The sequence below is a fragment of the Carassius gibelio genome, chromosome A10, assembly GCF_023724105.1.
Source record: "Carassius gibelio isolate Cgi1373 ecotype wild population from Czech Republic chromosome A10, carGib1.2-hapl.c, whole genome shotgun sequence".
Classification (NCBI taxonomy): Eukaryota; Metazoa; Chordata; class Actinopteri; order Cypriniformes; family Cyprinidae; genus Carassius; species Carassius gibelio.
This window is the reverse complement of record NC_068380.1, coordinates 10,183,276-10,204,481: the sequence shown is the minus strand read 5'-3', so window position 1 is coordinate 10,204,481 and position 21,206 is coordinate 10,183,276. Positions and strand designations below refer to the sequence as shown.

Below are 21,206 nucleotides of genomic sequence, written 5' to 3'. Positions count from 1 at the left end.
GCTTTTATTTTAATTAATCTTAATTTCAATTAACAAAAACAAAAATCGCATTAATTTTTAAATTAGTTCAGCAATGTGCATGAGCTTTCTAGACAAGACTCTTATGACTTCTCTAACATTGAACAGCTCCTATGGGCTCTAAGTGTTTAGCATTCGTTAAATACTGACCAAAGTTTGTCACTTCAGTTGATGATTCTCAGACTCTGTCAAACTTTACAATAATTGCTGAGTTAAAGCAGCAATGTAAACATGCACACACTCTGTGGCAGTATCATTGCCTTTAATGGGCATGAACTGACTGTGTGCTGCAGTTGGCAAATGACTGTACAATCATTCCTCACTCTCAGTTCTGAGACAGAGCGGCTGTATAACAGTTTCATGTGCTCATCCTGCAACATTACTTTGCCAGTGAGTAAAATCATTCACTTTTCATCTGAAGTAGACACTTTCAGCTTTCAGCAGAGATGCTTGTTTGATCCATCACACAGGAGCTATAGAGAGAATGGATTTTTTTTAAATCAGTGCCAAGATCAATCTGTGGTCTGGACTAAGTTTGTAGCAACTCGTCCAATCTCAAATTCTAACCACAAGCCCCACCTTGCGGTTGTAAAAATGAACTACAGCAACAACCCCCAAGCCCCCCCCCACACACAAACACCTTCCTGCTATGGTAATAAAATTACATAATGCTCTATTTGATGATACAAAAAAGTTCTGAGGTAATATGTAAAGCTCTTTCAGTGTTTATTTTTCTTAAAAGCCTATTCCTAATGCCTACAGTAGCTGAGCTAACTTTCCCAGCATATGGTCATCCTCTCTCTAAGGAAAGATGGGCTCTGGACCACAATGGCTTTCACTGAAGCAATAAATGACCTTTCACACACTGACAGGGTGAATCAACAACTTAAACTCTGCCCTGTAACATGGGTTTTTGATATATTTTTTTTTGTGAATCTTGCAAGTCTTAAAGAGTGGGAGTTCTTGTCTCATCGTGTGTGTGTGTGTGTGTGTGTGTGTGTGTGTGTGTGTGTGTGTGTGTGTGTGTGTGTGTGTGTGGGCCGGGTGGGGTGGGGGTGGGGGGAGTGGGGGGAGAGAAGAGAGTCTTTCAGTTCCTGTGAGAACTAAGACACGTGGTAGCCTGAGTACTTCTCTTGTATTAAGAGCCGCATGAGAGAGGGAGCCTTTAATTAGAATCCTGATCCCAGACACTCCCAGTGCCTGTAGTGTGAATTAGAAGCAAGTATTTTGTCATTCATTGTGCTGCTTGAAGAGCACCAACTTCCTGCTTTCATACATACAGTACACAATGTCCAAAATGAACCTTTTGCCAAATGCAGAATGCAAGTTGGCTTTGGTGAGCAAATGGAAAAGTGGAAATACTTGTAATTTAGCCGATATCTTTATTACAGTAAGAACTGCAACATGGCGTGGTTTGAATTGATGGTTAGAATGATAGTCTAAACCTCACAGGTGACAATAAGCGTTCATGCGCTGTTTTTTTTTCAGTGTGTATTATATATTCAGCAATTTCTGTGTTAATATTACATCCACATACATGTAGGTGCCATGTTCTCTCACCCTTGTGAGTGTAGCTGATTGAGTGGGCACTGCAACGTGTGTGAATGTCAGGGTTGACCACCTGTCACTTGATGGTCTGTCTGTTTAAAGGTGGGAAAATTAATTTGACAGCATTATGACATATTAAACAGTATTATACATGGGTTTATCTCGGTGATGTGGAATCACAGCTTGCTGGCGTCCATGACTAGCGTTTGCCATTGACACATGGCATACAACTCACACACACACATCCTGAGGCTGTCACCATTTCAAACCTTGACAGTGATAAGTGGTGTTTGTCATCATGGTAAAAGTGTGATAGAAATGCACAACACTTTTGGGAATTAGAAACGGCTGACATTTTCTCACTGGATGATTTAGTGACTTGCTAACTGACTTCAAGTATACATTATTAATGCATTATAATTATATCCTAATTATAGTTCTGTCCTCCAATTGGCCAATGTTAGCAATGGAATACTAGTTTACTATTTACATAGTATTTTTAACCATTGCATGCTACACTGGAGTCACATGACATCAACATATTGCATGTGAATGGAATCCAATTATCATCTATAAACAAAATAGGTTATTTTGCATTTTCAATAATAAAAAAAAAAGTATTGTTTTGGTAGCCTGATGTCTCCTATTTGGCTGTAGTGGAGGTTTTCCATGAGTAATGACTTAATTTCATTCACTTGGCTTTAGAGGTCATGCAATATGATTCATGTAGAGGTCCTTTACCATAATCCCTTTGCCATACATTCACGTTCTATTCAATCCCATTATTAGAGATTGATGGTGTTTGCGAGCCCTGTAGGTGGGATATAAAATGTTACAAGAATTTAATTGGAATGGGCAAGGAGAGAAATCTGCTTAATTGTAGGATCAGATGAATTGAACGCTCCATAGGGATTGCTAATTATACAAAATACTGTATGATTAACTGCCATTTAGACACTTAGAATGCCCACACAGCCACACATTCTGAACAAATGACTAAAGCCTTCATGATCAACCTTCAGTGTGTTTTATTCATTTTCATCTAAACTCACCCCCAGATGGGAGATACTTTGTGAGGGAGGATTACTACATCAGAAAGAATAACCCAACAGTTAAAAGACTGAATCTTAAACAAATATTAAGCACTGGGAATGCTCATTTGAAGATAAATAAATTGCGCGTGTGTGTGTGTGTGTGTGTGTGTGTGTGTGTGTGTGTGTGTGTGTGTGTGTGTGTGTGTGTGTGCGTGTGTGTGTGTTTCCTGTGTTGCACTGTGTGCTAGTAGCCAGTAGGTGGGGTTACTGTACACTGGTTGAGCAGACAGTCAGCACAGCACTCTGGGACTGATTTCTGATGTAGCTGGATGGTTTAACTTAAGCAGTTAAGCATCAGTTGTTGAGCATAAAGCCCCTTGTTTTGATTAAATGTGACTAGGTTGGTTATAAATAGAAATCTTATTGAATTAATGAGGCTGAGTGATCCACAAGCTACAGGCTACATGTCTCTGCTGTTCCTTGCACAGTTTAGTGTCTGCTGCTGAATTATGGATTACAAAATGTCATTTATTAATTTACTTTTGTTTAGTAAATTCTTAAAATGCAAATAACAGGCAATTTTTTAAATAATAATATTAATATTCATAATAATATTATTTATACATTATTTCAAATGGAGTTGTACCTTTAAAGTTGTTGCTTAAAAATAGTTTAAATTAATTAAATAATAATTTATAAATAATAATATTATATATTGTATAAATAATAATAGACATTTTAAATGTGTGTTATTTTATTACAAATAATAATAATTAAATGGTATTACAATATAAGCTTCAGTAACAGCAACTTCAATAGTTTATGATAATATTTATTTTCTTTCTTTCTTTAGTAAAATAACATAAATAATTATTAAATAACATAAATAATTATTTTTTATTCAGTTTAATTATAGTCCACACTTTAGTTTAGGGACCAATTCTCACTATTAGCTAGTTGCTTATTAGCATACCTATTATTAACATATTGGCTGTTTATTAGTACTTATAAAGCTCATATTCTGCATGACCATATTCTACATCCCTAATCCTACCCCAATCCTAATCTTAACAACCATCTTTCTAACTAATAATTAGGAATTTATTGAGGCAAAAGTCATGGTTATTTTATAGTTAGTTAATATTGGAAATTGGGCCCCAAACTAAAGTCTGACCACACTTTGCTACATAGACTGTTGGGGAATGTTCTGCTGTTGGTCCACAACATTCCAAGCTCTTAAAAATTCTGCATTGCAGACACAAAGGTGGTGCTCGCGAGCACCCTTCTGAGACTGAAGTGACAAATGGGATGCTCTATGTTCTTGTCGACTTCACTGTCGTACAAATGAAAATGTGCATCTGTCAGTCAGACATCTGTCTGTCTGTTTGGGGGGTTTGGGGTTAAGGCAGCTCAGTCCCCAGCTGTTCAGGGTTTGATTGCTTCTGCCTTGAGCAGAGATACTGTTAAGATGCACCGCCAGTTAAATCATCAATTGATAAGAGCTTTCTCAAATACACACACAAACACCCGTCTACCTTTCTTTCTTCTCTTATTCCCTCTTGTGCTCCCTCTCAAGCTGTCTTCTGTTGTTGCTTAACTAAAACATGCCTAGTGTCTACAAGTAGCCATCTTCTCTCTCACACACAGTCTCTCTCTTTCTCTGACGCGCGCACACACCCAGAGCCCTCTCACTGGCTCTCTCACTGTTGAGAGCACACTGCTCAGATACCGCCCAGAGGAGTGCTGCTCACCACAGCTGCGTCCTCTGAATGCAAACCCAGAGACAGGGAGGTGAAACACACAGGGCGAGAGGAGGAGAGGAACGCACATTTGGGATGACTGCTTACCTGAGCAAGCAGCAGAGCTGCTGTGTGGACATGCACGGCCGTGTGGGAGATCGTGGAGGGGGCGAGGCTCCCTGCTCTCGCAGCTGGCAGCATGAACCTCAGCACGGATACAACTACCAGCCCTCGCCCTCTCCATCCATGTCCACCCTGCCCCGTCAAAGGGCCAAACTCACAGCTTCACACTCCGAGACCTCCTGGAGGAGTCCCAGCCATGGCGCACTCCGAGTCAAAGGAGGAAGCTGCGATCTGTGGACGGAGTGTGGCTGCCATCCTCACAACTGGCACGAGCCATACCAGGTAACTGCTGCACTCTGGGCTCGGTCCCAGGGGCGCGAGGGGCAGGTGCGTGATGGGTAGTCAAATATGAGAGCTAGAAGTAAGAAGTGAGAAAAGGGAATGGAAAAACAAATAAAAAATCATGGACAATTCATAGAATTAATTTATGGGGTCAGTGTTTTTTTTTTTTTATATTAATGCAGCATGCAACTGTTTTCAACATTGATAATGATAAGAAATATTTTTTAAACTATGGCATAATAGAATGTGACACTGAAGACTGGAGTAATGGCTGCTTTCCACCACAGGGATAAATTACATTTTATAATACAGTAAATTTAAAACAGTAAAATTTGAAACTTTAATTAAAAAAAAAAAAATTCAAATAAATGCAGCCTTGAGCGTAAGATACTTGTGTATGTCAAAAACATTAAGATATCTTAAAGACCCCAAACTTTTGAATGGTGTATATTTAGAATAAACTGAAATACTGAAAAAGTCTTGAAAACTGTAAAATGCTAGCTGGACCGAGACTATTTTACTTTTGAATGATGATGGCTGTTTAACATTTAGTTGAATGGTTGATGTATATGTTGCCGTAGCTGTTCTCCTAAGTGCGTTTTGCTCTTCTGTAAGCATGTATTACCACTGGAGTCCCTGTTCTGACATGCTTGTTGTTCTGGTCGCTGGGTGTGCTGATATAACTTTGTATCGCATGAACAGCTCTACACAACATGGCTCTCAAATCACAAATACTACAGCAGTGATGATAACGTAATCTGTTTGTTCGTGAGTGAGAGAGATCCAGCTAAACGCTCTAGATCAGGCCAATGCATCACACCCCAGAGTGCACGAACACAGCTGGATGCTGCACTCCAAAGACCCTCTGTGTCTCTGTGTCTGTGTGTGTGTGTGTGTGTGTGTGTGTGCGCGTACTCTCCTCTTGCATTATCTGCATTATATCTCCTCTTGCATTATATTGCACTAACTCCAGGATTATCTAGTTAAGCAGAAGTGGAGCTCTCATTTTGTACTTCCTGTGTTACAGCTAAAGTCATGCAGTGCATGTGACACTTATTTTTATGATTTGTCTAAATATACAGTACATAAATAGCAGTGCAGGATTATCATTTGTTTTGACCCATTTCTCAGCTAAAGTACATTTCAGTACCAATATAGTTGGAAGGTACCACTGAAAATGGAAATTGGTCCTGTGATTGATAATGTAATGGCAGACACGGTGAGGCTTGAGAGAAATGACGATGTGGCTCCGCATCCTTCACCTGTCTCTACATGAAAACACCTTCACACTTCTCACCACTGGGGATCCAGTGTGATATATATGGCTAAGGGGATGCTGTGTGCAGGCTAATAGTGGTTTTCCATCATATTTCAGTTCAAACCGTTGACTGGACATGGTTAGACCTTTGATAAATTTGATTTATATATATATATATATATATATATTTATTTTTTTTGGAAAACGTCATCAAGGGATGCTACGACTCAGTTGTCTAACTATAGAACCAATGGGGAATTAATGTTTATCTCTCTTGTATATCTCGTTTGTTTATTTATGTGTTTTTGTATGTATATCAGCACACACAAATTTGTTCATTAATATTTAGTCAATTGTACAATAATAATAATAATAATTATTATTATTATTATTATTATTATTTTGATGTATTTTCAGCAGCCATTAACTCCAGTCTTCAGTGTCATATGATCCTTCAGAAATCATTCTAATGTGCTGTTTTTGAAACATTTATTATCATCAATGTTGAAAACAGTTTTTTTTTTTTTTGCTTTTGCTTTCTTTGATAAAAAGTTCAAATGAGCATAATTTATATAAAATGTAAATATTTTATAGCATTAGAAATACCTTTACTGTCACTTTAAAAACCCAGCACATGTATTTGTGTACATTGCATCTTTGTAATATCTTTACCAGCACTTTATAATCAACTTGGATACTTCTTTGAGTGGCTGTCTCAATGGTGTTCAGCTAAGGCTGTTGTTGTTGACTTTTTCTTCTTGTGCATTATTGACGGTGGTGTGGTAGCTCTATGTATAGTTTTTGTGGCCTGAATTATTGAGAGTTGTAAAGTGGGACAAGAGCCGAGGCTCTGAACACCATTGCAGGACCTCTTTGAGCAGCACATAACACATCTGCAGACCGATCATTATTTATCATCATATGTTACATTGGATAAGCAAAGTGCAAACTATGTAGACTAATTGACAGTCATTTTCTCCTCTGTGGTATATCATACCATTTGCTGTTATACTGTTTTCCAAAGAGCAAAATGGACAAGTTACTGTAGTTATTTATCTTCATTCAGTTCTATTTTTAAATGCTCATGACAAGTCCTTTTGTTTCACTAGAGCATATTTTTCTGGTGACATACTGCAAATAGATTTAAAAATGTTTGATGAGTAGTTTAATTGATGTTTACATTCATCACTCATGGAATATTATTCACCAAGGTGCAGTTCTCTCAGCTAGGGTGAACTGCTAGCGTTCATAAGGACAACTGTAATTATTCCACTGTGCTTATTAGCACACAATTAACCTTAGTATTGATGGGTTCCTAGATATGCCACACTTTATTTATCATGTTTTGCCTGAATTCCAATGCACTCCACATGCATTTTTGAGGCGACAAGCCTGTGTGGATCTCGTAAATATCTGCACAAAACACAATGTTAAAATATGTTTCAAAAGACCCCCACTAGCTAGAAAAGTATTAGAGAAATCTGATGTGATGTTTTAAGATACATAATGTAGCATAAACTCTGGGTTTAAACCCAGGCACTTTCTTGATCTTGTATTAGCCTGCATCTTACCTGCCCTAAAATGCTGATGTGTTGAAAACAGACACTTTTGTTTACCAAGTCCTTTCCCAACTCTGCAGATGCATAAAGATGCTTGAAGCAGAAAGTCTGCCCCAGATTGGCTCCACAATAAGCCCTTAAGATGCTTGTGTTTGTGCTCTCTTTCTCTAAACTCTGCAGAGCTGGTCTGTCTTACACCATACATACACACACACACATACACACACACAGACACACTTTTCATATTAAATGTGGATTCAGACACAGCATCTGATCTCTTTCTTGCATCTTTAGCCTTAAAAAACCATGGTATACAATATGCTGTTCCATTCTATACCGTGCCTTACCATTTTTAATGTGTACACACATACATTATTTTGTATCCCTTAATGTTGATTGAGAGCTGTGTGTGCAGTTGATTATGTAATGCCATCACCTCTGTGCTCAGATGGGCCACGTGAGCACTGGCTGGCTGAAAGAGGCCGGTCGTGCTCTGCATCAGTGCATTTGCAAGCACTTCCACACAGATAACACTAGAAATGGGCAACGGCCACGTCAGCCGATTGTGTCTACTCTAGAGACTGAATTAATGAACACATCAACAAAGAGTCTGTGTGCCTGTTAAATCGCTTTTTCTACACAGATTTATTCAAATCTGTTACATTTTGTCCAGCTTGGGTTTTAACTAAGTTTAACTAAGTGCTATTTTGCAGTGTGCATTATATTGAGAATAGATGCCGTATGTTTACTGTACGTTGAGCTTCTCTATTTTCTGTATATTAATGCTTTGGGTCCTCATTTATAAAACTTTCCAAAGATTTAATCCTAAAGGTGTACATATGCACAAAAGCTAGATTATGTATACACACAAAAATTTTACTCCAGATCCTGTGGGAAAATCCCTTTATGAATAACAGTCAGGTGAAGATCATGTGTCTCCTTCCCAAAATCACCATATATGGACCTTACAACGCCTAGTTTTACAATGCATGCTGCATTTAATTTCCATGCATATTCCCATCCACATGACACCATCTTTAACACTGTCAAAGGTACAAGACATTAAGGAAATATGAAGTACAGACTATAAATGACATGTGTGCTATTCACATTACATTGCTAAGAATCATTCAGTATTATTGTTATGTTTTAGAATAAATACAGTACTGTGCAAAAGTCTTAGGCCACCAGTATTTTCACCAACAAAAAATAGTTTTAAGTCAGTTATTTATATGTATTGCTGTAGTGTGTCAGTAGGAAATATCAGTTTACATTTCCAAACTTTATTATTATTTTTGCCATTAATTGTAATTATCCAGTGAGATTTTTGTTTGCACAAGGAGTCTGAAAGCAGCCAGTGCTCCACACAGAGATCTGATATCACCATCATCAAGTCTGTCTGGAAAAACATGAAGAAACAGAACAAACTGAGACCGACTCAATCCAGAAGAACTGTGGCAATGTCTTCAAAATGCTTCAAGAAACCTGCAGAGCTACAGTACTATGCAAAGTTTTGGGCTGTAAAGTGAGGATGTTGTCAAAAATAATGCCATAAATAGATTTTATTAATTAACTTCTATTAACTTAACTAAATTAAATCAACATTTGGTGTGTCCACACTATGCATTAAAAAAGTTTTTGTCCTAGGTGCACTTGTGCATTGTTTTTCAGGTATTTTTGCAAGTAGGTTTCTTGAAGTGTCTTAGAGATATTGCCACAGTTCTTCTGGATTGAGTCTGTCTCAGTTTGTTCTGTTTCTTCATTTTATTCCAGACAGACTTGATGAGGATGAGATTGAATCTCGATGCATAGCCAACGATGCAATACATTAAAGATACATATGAAGTAGCAACAATTGCAGTGCGAATCAATTCACCCCTATTATGATGCAGTGCGATCCAATTTTGATTCGATTCAATTTGATTCAACACAATGCGATTTGATAGAATCGCAAAAAAAATATCACTTCTAAAGCAGGTATACCAAATAAGCCAGGCTTATTTTCAGTGATTCATTGTCAAATGATTTTGTTTCATAAAGCAAATTTAACATTGGCCCAGATCAAGCTTTGACTCTAAAACATACTACTAATATTGATTTTTTTTTTTTGTATATACAGTTTCTAGCAGCCTTTCTCTCTGGTTTTATTACAGCTGTACAGTACCTTTTATACACTGAACATAATTATGAACGCAACCCTTTTGTTTTTGCCCCCATTTTTCATGAGCTGACCTCAAAGATCTAAGACTTCTTCTGTGTACACAAAATGCCTTTTTCTCTCAAATATTGTTCACAAAACTGTCTAAATGTGTTAGTGAGCACTTCTCCTATGCTGAGATAATCCATCCACCTTACAGGTGTGGCATATCAAGATGCTGATTAGACAGCATGATTATTGTACAGGTGTGCCTTAGGCTGGCCACAATAATAGGCCACTCAGTGCAGTTTTACTGTATTGAGGGGTCCATGGTGGATCGATTTGATCCATGATCAACATTAAGGGCTGCTTAAGAATAAGAGCCCTATTTTGACGATCTAAACGCAAAGTGTAAAGCAGTTGGCGCAGGTGCACTATTTTAACGACGGAAAAATGGTCTGTTTCACATTTTTGGAATGGGTTGTCCCCTCTCTTAATGAGTAATGGGCGTAATGTTCAGTAAACCAAGCAGAATGTCATCTCCTATTCCCTTTAAGAGTGAGAAACGATTACGATTACTCTGAACCATATTCAGTTTCATTGTCAGGACACCAAATACTTCAAAGCCTCATAAATATAAAATGACATCATTTCTTGATGTCATATTTGCTCTTCAGTGATAATCAGTCAAGGTTTTTATATTTATCTCAGCAGAAAAGTTCATAGACCCTCATATCCATAGAGTTAAGAACATAGTGGCAGACAGAGTGCTGATGAACCTGATGTTCATCTAAAATAAATCTGCATATCATTTCCATATTGATGAATGCAGTCATATTAATTTATTGTACCACCTAGCAGGAGTTTTTGATGTTTAAACAAAGACGGATTCAAATTAAAATATGGCTTTAGAATTATATAGCTCAGAATATCAACTTAATATTCAAGATAATTCAATAGAACCTGAAATCTGCAATATGCAAGAGCTGTCTTCACATTTACCACTAGTATTTTAGTGTCATACTAGTTGAAAATTGGAGTCATCTCTCTGAGTGTATGAGTCTCAGAGGACACCCTCTTTATGATTCATTTTCTGAAAAGGCCAGTTTTGCTCTTTGTCATCCTGAGAGATATTAAACTTAGCTTTTGCTCAATTACATTCTGTTTGCTTTTTATTTCCCACCATTAAACTGTCATATTTTGAGGTAACGCTGCAATTATCTCTTTTATCACTTTAATGTTTGTCTGCCACGCCGTGATGGACCTCATCAGTAGATAATAGCTCCAGCTAGATGGCGCATTTCTGTTGTTGATCCCACCATGTCATTCATTACGAAAAAAACCTTGTGTGGGAGATGCCCGCTGTGTGTACTTAACCCTATAAAGCCTGCTGTATCATATTTGTCGTCAAAATAGGCAAAGCATATGATGAACTGTTTGGTGAGATCAGATGCTGTTGTTAGTTTCAACTTTCTCTATTAATAATAATAATGCTCAGCTGAAGGAGAGCTGACATTGTTTTTCCCCTGTGAATGATAGCAAAAGTCTGTGTGTCAGAATATTTAGCCACAATTTTATTTTTATTTTTAAGAGATCTCTTATGCTGTTACAAGTTGGGTGTATGCTAAACGAAAGACAAAGTGCTTGAGGAGGATGGTGATCAAAATGAGGAGTTTACTAGAACACGAAGGAGAATAACTATATTACATATTATACTATATATATTATATTATACTATATTACATTAACTTCACAATATAACAAATAATAGCTTTGACATAAACCAATATACATTCAATCACAGATGAAGAAGAACTAAACAGACAGGGTATTTAAGCACACAGAAGGTAATGAGGGAACTGGAGACAGGTGGGGAATAATCAATTAACCAAAACAAGAAAAGGAAGGTGACCAAATAAGGAAACAAAAGTTCATTAATGTAACATATGCTCACCATGGCTGCATTTATTTGATGAAAAATATTGTAAAAACCTTTAAAATCTGAAATATTAGTACATCAAAATGTTTAGAAATTGTTTTATTTTTATTATATATTATTATATGTATTCCTATGGTGACAAGTTGAATTTTCATCAGCCATTTCTCCAGTCTTCAGTGTCACATTATCCTTCAGAAATCATTCTAAAATGCTGATTTGGTGCCTAAGAAACTTGATTTTATTAATATCAATGATGAAACAGTTGTTCTGCTTAATATTTAACCATGTTAACTCTGATACAGATTATCTTTTTTTTTTTAATCAGGATTCTTTGATGAATAGAACGTTCAAAAGAACTGCATTTATTGAAATCTAAATCTTTTGTAATGCTTTTAATGTTACAGATGTCTTTGTCACTTTTGTGTCTTTGTCATCTGAATTTGGTTCATATTTGAGGTCATATAAGGTTCACCCAAACTGACTGCATATTTACCCATTCAAATAATAATAGTTTTTATTATAAAACATAATTGTGTCTGTCTCATCATATTTCTTATATATATAGTTTGTAAATATGTATTTGTCAGGTTTTATTCTGCAGACTTATTCTTGCCTCCAGCACCACAGAAATGATTATTACCTATAAAAGGTACAATTTTGCTTAAGTATGCGGTTATTGCACAGTGAATTGTGCAGCTGTACATTATGCTGTGTAAAATGAGATAATATTTTCTAATAAAGGCTAATGAAGGGGTCTCAACAGAGAAGGTATAGAATAGACTGCTGAGATTTTCTGGCCTCGCTGCTGTGTGGGAGAAATTAATGACTTTGTGTTGTAATCAGAAACTAGCAAAATAGCACCAGAGAGAAACAGGGAGAGATATAAACAATTTCAACATTCATAAAAACTTTTTTTCAGCAGTGATCATACTCCTAAATGATGCCATGTTTTTTCATCCTTCATCTAATCGGTGTGTGTGCTGTAAATATGTTGTTTTCCATTGTCGACTGTCGTTTTGAAGTTGTGTTCTTCATCATGGCATTTGTGAGCTCAGCTGTATCCCTTATTCAAATCTAGGCCAGTTCACGCATCTCCGATCCACTCTGATCTTTATCTCTTTCTGTTTTCCCCTCCGTCCATGCCTCTCGCCTTCCCTTTCTCTCTTTTCACAGGCAAGTCCTGCTCCAATTATTGTCAACACGGACACTTTGGAATCTGTACCATACGTGAGTTTTGATTTTTCATTTATTTATTGCATGCTCATGACATTATGCACCTATTCTTTTAGGGGTTTGAAATATTAATGTATGGAGTCAACTGTTTGAGAGAGATTTGATGAATGGTTTAAAACAGGAATCGGATCAGATAAACATATTTTGCATGGTACCTACGTAGAGCCTTTCAAATCAGTTGATTATGAGATGCCATTTGAGTTAATATGCTGCATTAGAAAGTCGCTGCCTGTTCACTATGCTTTAGATCAGAGTGAAAGAGTTCGATAAATGTGGAAAAAAACATCACGATTTGAGCATATGACCGAACAGGCGATTGAAGTGAATGAAAGAACACAGAGGGGGGGAGCAGTGTTGAATCAGACACCAACACAAAGCGATAAGCACTCGGCACAAAGTGACTTTTACGCCTCTTACTCACACCCTTCACTGGGGATAATTTAATTTCTTTCTTTCGTGTTTCTCTGCCTGCATCTCAGTAATGAAATATTAACATTGAGGCATATCCAGATGACTGTGGATGTGTCTTGTTTTAGTCAAAGCACCGTAATTCTATCAACAGCGAGAGATCGGCCATGACATCCAGAATCCAGCAACGCACCTAATGCTGTTAAGACCGTTTAATTGCTTATCTCCCTTCTTTTTCCTGCTGTTTTCAGTTTAAAGCCCACTGTGGACATGTGTTGGAATATGAGTGAGATTACGATGATTATGAGCTGGTTTAAGCAGCAATCTGTCTCTGAAAGACCTTTTCCTAATATCCTAATATAAGAGAACAAGCAAGAGAAGATGGAGCTCTGTGAAAAGAAAACAATGATGGATTACTCCAGTAAAGCAGGTGTTCACTCTGAGTTTAGCCTAAAAACACATGGTGTGTGTGTGTGTGTGTGTGTGTGTGTGTGTTCGTGTTCTGTGCTCCCAAAATGCAAATCTCTAAAGTAGAACAGATTCACTGACCTTTTTTTCTTCTGCTGAGAACTTGAGAAACGTCATTGCTACAATATTAATGCTGCTGTAAACCTAAAATGTTTGATATGACTTCACTGGGATTTACCATATGTTGCTTTTACTTAATCTTCAATCTATCTGAGTTTTGGGAGTTTTGTTTTCATACAATCTGTTTACAGTCGGTAACGATTTTATTTAGGGGTGGACCACACATCGTATACACTAATCATACAAAATTATATCAAATATACAAAATATATATATGATATACAAAATCATCAAATTGTTAAATAGTTATCAAGTCGTCTTTGTGGAGAAAGACACGACATTATCCCAGAGTGAAAAAAGAGAGGTGCTGCATTAAAGCCAGAGGAAAGGACCAAATCAACCCAATTATGCATGTATTCATGCAATACATTTATTCCACACACATTCGCTCACCCTACACAGTATCATCTGTTCAATTTATTAAAAGGAACCTTGGTTGATTTAATGCAGATTTGCCTCAGGTTAAATGCTACATGGGCTTTGTGCTGTTTATCAAGGAATCGTCAAGTTCAATTGTCAAGCTAGTTGAAAATCAAGCTTAAGAGACAGATGTTTCTTTGGAGTGATTAAAAAAATGAGAAACATCTCCATCTGTTGATGCTTCTGAAATATGTTGAAAATATATGAAATGCAAGAGTGTATGAAGCTGTCAGATGTAGTAAGGTTCATAAAGAAGTGCAGCAGACCTTAGTCAGAGAAGATTCCATATTTAATTTGATACTAAAGAAACATTCAGTAGGCTAGGCTGCAAAGCTGTCGAAATAAACAGCTTTTCCGAAAAGGTTGTGAAATATAACATAGGATATTGGTATAAAGATGAATAGTTATTTGTAAGGTACAGTTTTTAAAATACCTTATATTGAGCTAAATCTACGGCAGCGTTTATATTAGACATAATACACTACAATTTAAAAATGGTGAAAAAAATTAGTCTTTCTTTTTTTTTTAGCAAGAATACATTAGATCAAAAGTGACAGTGAAAACATGTATTTTATTAAATTATTATATTTCAAATAAATGATTTTCTTTTAAACTTTATATTCAAAGAATCACATTCATTGAATGTTCAGTGAATATTCATCACTATTTCCACAAAGATATTAAGCAGCACAACTGTTTTTAACATTAATAATAAATAGAAATGTTTCATTAGCATTAAACATGACAGAAATAAATTACATTCAAATATATTAAAATAGAAAGTAGATACAAATGTATTTAAAATTGTAATGTTTGACATTATAACTGTTTTTGATTAAATAGATCTATCCTTGATGAGCACTTCATTTTCATCTTAAACATTTAAAAAAATAATTGAAGTCATTTATTTAATACCACAAAGTACTAATATATTATCTCAAAATATATTATTTCGAAAAAATGCACTGTTTTAATGAGTATTTGCTTAGCGTATCGTTAGCTTAGCAACATGCTAACATTAAACTCAGTCTAAAAAAGATCATTTGTATAGTTCCATGATGCTGCTTTAGAAAGTGGCTGCATAGAAAATAGATGAAAAGACAATTCACTAATTTTGAAACGCCTTTAAAATACTGCAATTGGAATATGCACAAACAATGAATATTCAGTAGACACTACACTTTCAATCTCAGCCCAGTGTTGCCTAGTTTTAAACCAGTTTAGAAATCTGGTTAAGTGCTGTAAATTATGAAGCCTCCACTGTGCTCCCTTTGTAACTGTAGTGGGAACAGAGCTAATCTAGAAGGAGTGCTAAAGATAATCATGGGGGATGACAAGATTAATAAAGTATTACTGAGTCAGTGTGATTTAAATAACATCCGCCTAGCTTCAGCAAAATAAAAAAAAAATTGCCTACTTTTAACAGCGGCTTTTGTCCATTAGCTGTCAAGAATAACAGTGGTTAGTTCGTAGTGCTAATTAGTCCACGTGGGTGTGTTTTGAGGAAACCGAGTCTTATTATGTCACGGCCCGAGGGATATTTTGTGTTTAATCACTGCGATGGGCGTAAAAATATGCCATCCCATCAGCCGAAACCCCAAAGGGAAAGCTTCTGCTTAAAAGTGTCCAGTACCTGCATTGTAGTCAAACAGTCGTCATGGAAACATGACCCGCTCTTCATAAACTGTGTGGATGAACACGCTCAGGCACATCGTACATTCGCGAGTTTGTTTGGTGCCACATTCGCAGTGACTCACCAGTTTAATGTGAGCTTTTACACCCCGGATGCTGCATGGTGAACTCCCCTCCCACCGTCCCCTCTGCAGCTGCACTCTCCGCTGGTCCCCAGCGTCTCACATTTGCAACACTGTGCGGCTCAGAATGCTAATGCCACTCAAAGCCCAGTAATTGGGTCATTTCTTCAGGGGGAAGATGGAAAAGCCATGTTTTTCCAAACCTAAAGAAAAGTTCTCCATATTTACTGACCAAATGAAGTGCGTTTGATTATCGTGTCTTTACTCGGTTGATAAGAGGTGTTCTATTGAGCGTTCTAATGAGCGCAGCTGTTAAATATCTCATTTACTCCGTCTTATTGGTTTTTCATGCTCACCCATCAGTTATCAGATCCATTAATTATTTTCCTGATTGTGTTTGTATACTGTAGCCTTATTCACTATTCAAGCAGTTGCAGAGCATGATGTACTCTAGGTGTTCATCTTGGCTGGTAGTGTTCTTTGGGGATCCCTGTGTTAATATATAGTCTGCATCCACTGACACTGAGTTTCTATATTGCATGGTTTCTTAAAGTAAAGTCATTGGGAGTTTGAAGTTGATATTGACCCTTTACACTCTACAGTGAGGTTCACACCACTTTATCAGTAAGCAGTAATATGAAATTGCTAATCATGTATGAAGAGAACCACTAATTTTAGCATTTAACCCCAATTTTATTTTGGGGTAATTCGTGCCTGATCTAGGATTCCAGATGCCCTCTTAAGTAATTCATCCTTGTGTTGACTCTGGACCAACTAAATGCGTTACCAAATCTTCCTGCATGACATTTTACTGCATGAGTGTCATCCAGATTTCAACAAATGAATCCATTTGAGAAATGTTGTGAAGTGAGATGCTCATCGTTCAGCTCTGAGCTCTTGACATCTGTTTGGTCCTCCTGCTTAAGAGCAGGTATAGTCTAGAGGCTTCCAACTAATGCTGTAAATGAAAGGTCATGTTGCTCTGAGGAAAGCAGTGAGACAGTGTTCAGCTATATCTCTCTCCCTTTCTCTCTGTTGAACAGCTGAGGTGGCTGAGGCATAAATGAGCTTGTTCACTGGGTTTCAATTAGCCATGAATGACGGTTTCTCTTTCTCCAGATGTCTGAAATACTCTCCTCAGCATTAAAAAAGTCAAAATGTGAAACATGCACACTCACTGTAAATGCCAGGGCTGCCTTATTATCAAGGCACTTCAACATAAAATGTCCTTGTTCACAACACACTCTATGGATAGCACCTGTGAAATTATGCTTGTAATAGAAAATAAAACTTTAATAGTTGAAAAATAATTAGTTAAAAAGTTCTAAAACATTGTAAAAACGTACACAGATTGTTTCAGTAGAGTGCACTTATTTTATAGTTAGCTTATTTTATTTTTTATTTTTATTTTTATTTAAAAAATTATTTTTTATTTTTATAAAAAAAATTTGATGAATCAGTTAGACCAGGAACATTTTATTAATTTTGTGTACATTGTAGACAGGTCCTTGTAGGTCTTCTGAAACAGTTGAGTGTGGAGCATGTTTGTATGCTCAAAATATGAACGTGAGCGCAGCCATACTGCTTAAAAATGCTTTAACATGTATTAGAGCACCTTACAGCAATTGCATTTGCTTCACTTATTAAAGAATAATTAAGATGAATGTCTCCAATCAAGCACGAAGATGAGCCTCATTTAAAATGGAACTTGAAATTGGATTAGTTGTCTTTCACTGCCATTTCTAACTGTACGTTCAGTATGAATTCATCTTAAGACCTGCTTAAGTCAGCATGTCTGCCTCAGAGGCCCGGTCCCATTGTACAAGCAGGTAAATGATTATGGATTATAGTGTCCGAACTCAGATTTAGACAATTCCAGCTAATGCAGTGAGCAATTAGGCTCAATATCTGCTGAAGATATGTATGAAAGCCCCATTCCCAATTCATTCAAGGAGAATGAGTTGAATGCTGATGTTTTTAAGAGGTTATTTGACATATCATTTATCTCATGATAGGTTTCAATTTAGTACTTTAGCTCTCACAAAATATTTTGAACTGTTGTGAACCTCTCTCCACATCATTTGGCTGCTGCTGGTTTAGGATGTCATTGTGGCGTCACAGTTAGATATTTCATGTGATTAATACCCTATTTGAATTGCATCCGCGAACATATCTGATTTTTTTTCTCCCTCCAATAGGTAAATGGGACAGAAATTGAATATGAATTTGAAGAGATTACATTAGAGCGGGTAAGTGTCGGTCTCTCTCTCTCTCACACAATACACATCCATAGATACGTCTTATTTTATGCTTGTGTGGATTCTTCTGTCTGATAATCCAGTCATTCACTGCTTGCCTTGGGAGCATGATCTTGACACATAACCAACAAACATGACCAGTCCCAGAATGAGCTTATCTTGTGATTAGTAATGACTCTAAATGTGAGATCATTTGAGTTAATGATGATTGCTTTTTAGATTTGTCTAGTCACTATGTGGAAAAGCTCTCGAAAAAGGGAAATTGCCTGACCATAATATTAGGTCTCCTGTCAATGCAATACTTCATATAAACCTTTTTCTACAGATTATTATAAAACTATTGATATTTATTCATGCAAACACTGACATATTACGTTTCCATGTATACATATTTATGAATGCATTGTTGTAACTATAAGAATACTTTTATAATTCATTATATATACAAACTCTTTAGAAACTATTACTGAAGCTTTCATTTAGAGAGATTTCACAGAACCCTCTTAATTGGGCCAATGTACTGTATATGCTTTATCTGCAAGTGTAGAGGCAGTGTGAGAGAGGCAAAGAGAGAGAGAATTATACGGCTGCAGATTACATTCTGGCATCTGCAACCGGATCCACATGACTAGACACAGAGCACGGACAATAGCAAAGGTCAACTACCAGAGGTAGTGCAGATTTGTCCGACCCTGGAGCCAGGAGGCTGAAAGTGTACATTCAGGGGCCTCTGCAGACTCAACTGAGATTACAAGCTAGAAAATTGGATAACTCTGCTGCTAGGGGCTTATCTGTTATTGTCACCCATTTCTCTCTCTCTCTTTCACTTTAAAACCATCTCTCCACCCTGATGCTAATGTTTTGGTATTGCCTTTTCATAACTTTGCTGTTCTATAAAGCAAATACAAACTCTCAACACAGCCAGGGAACATCTCTAATCAGCAAAGATGAATTCTCCCCATGATTCACTTTGTTTAAAGCTTAAAAGCCTGTTTATTATACCAAGGCATCACCCTGGAGAGTCCCATCATAAACACGTCACTTCAAAATATTAGCCTGTTAGCCTATTTACTTCTCAGAGATGTTAAATGTGGCTCTAGCCGCCCACGGTTGTGACAGGCTTTGATTTGTGAGTTTGCGCTGCTAAGAGGCCCGTGCCATGCTAAACTGTAAACACAGATGAGTCATGGGTAGCAAAGTGTACCTCCTACAAAAATAATCTCTCTTTCATTCATTCTATTGTGGTTCTGTTATTCAGGCTCTTTTCACTGAAGCAAAGGTCTTATAAAGGGGCCAGTCCATCTTTCATATATTTGTCTGTGTGTGTGTGTGTGTTTCCTCAGGGTAACTCAGGGCTGGGGTTCAGTATAGCAGGTGGTACAGATAACCCTCACATCGGTGATGATCCTGGGATCTTCATCACAAAGATCATCCCTGGAGGAGCGGCGGCTGAAGATGGCAGACTCAGGTGGGCTGGGGTTTCGTAGCACACATTTGTTTGTTGTGTAACATGCAAGTTTTGTATGTAAGTGCCAAAAATATAATGCATACTAAAAAGTAAAGGCTCTTTATTGGCATGTATGGTTCCTTGAAGGACCTTTGACATCCATAAAACCATTTTCTATTGTACAAAAGAGTTCTTTTTAGTGGAAAAAAATATTCTTTATGCAATTAAAATATTCTTCACACTAAGGAAAAAAGTGTTCCTTTTAAGAACTGTTCACTGAAAGGTTCTTTGGGGAACCCAAAATGGTTGTCCTATGGCATTGCTGCAGAAAATAATAATGTGCATGTAATGCAAATAGTGGTATTAGACTATTTTGACCTATTTTATGTCCATTATTGAAGTGATAATGAGTATATTAATATATGTGATAATGAGTTGATTTTAAATAGTTTGGTGAATTGATGAATTGTTGAATGAAATAATACTGTTTCTTTCCAAGATTGAGAGAAATTCAGTAGATCACTAGGTAATTTTCTTCTTTTTTTTTCGAAACATAATGACCTCGCTTATTGCTCTGGCTTTGTAGAGCAATGTCTTTCTTTCCTCCTCCCTCACTCTTCTTCCTTCCCCCTTTGCCTCTCGCTGCTGTAAATGATTGAAAGCGGGCTGTTTATCACAGTCCTAATGTCTCTCTGGAGAGCCGAAGTATCTGAAGTTTTCTGCTGACTTCCACACACTCTGACTAAGAGGTACTTTAAAAACTGTACCATCTGCGAGGTCTGTGGTGGCATGTGTGGGGATAACGAATAGACCTGACCAAATCACTATCATGTCAGTCTTCCACAGGGTAAAAACAAACAAGTATGCATTATACATTTTATGTTTATATTTAAGAATCAAAGATTATTTTCTCATTTTGTGAGATTTTACTTTTAAATAAAAAAAATTGTGACACCTTACAGAAGGAATGATGAAATTAAAGGGATAGTTCACCCTAAAAATGTGGGTTGTATTGTTTACTCACCCTCGTGTTGTTCCATACTTGTATGACTTTCATTCTTTTGTGGAACTTACAAGATAATTGTACAATTGTCTTTGTTCCTGGTATTTCTTTTATTTTATTATTTGGTTTTCAATTAAAAGTTTTGTTGAATATTAATTTAAATATTTTTCATTCCACGAACAATAAATGATCTGACACTACCCACATAAATTTTTTCGACACTCTTGCTGTTTGCCAACAATTATCTCATTTATTTCAATTATCTCTTTTATTTAGTAGAACGTTTTTATTCAATAATATTGCAGAACTCAATTAAGTCTCCTGATCTATGAAAGAGCATTCTTTGAACAATAAGATTTCTCTGGCTATTTCCTGAAGAGATTGAAGGTTTAATTGATATTGGTGAGCTGTAGGGTTTCTATTCCTGGCTGGATGTGTTTGGAATTCATGTCAGGGCC

At 36.7% G+C, this 21,206-nt stretch overlaps 1 protein-coding gene across 4 annotated transcripts in view; it reads left to right on the top strand.

Moving 5' to 3' along the window:
• LOC128021123 (disks large homolog 2) overlaps positions 1-21,206 on the top strand; it is a 180,449-nt gene that overhangs the window by 112,204 nt on the left and 47,039 nt on the right. For all 4 annotated transcript variants that reach the window (XM_052608068.1, XM_052608070.1, XM_052608069.1 and 1 more), the window contains 3 exons: positions 12,811-12,864; positions 18,239-18,289; positions 19,642-19,766. In XM_052608068.1, the coding sequence (XP_052464028.1) occupies positions 12,811-12,864; positions 18,239-18,289; positions 19,642-19,766 (230 nt within the window). The remainder of the gene's footprint in view (positions 1-12,810; positions 12,865-18,238; positions 18,290-19,641; positions 19,767-21,206) is intronic.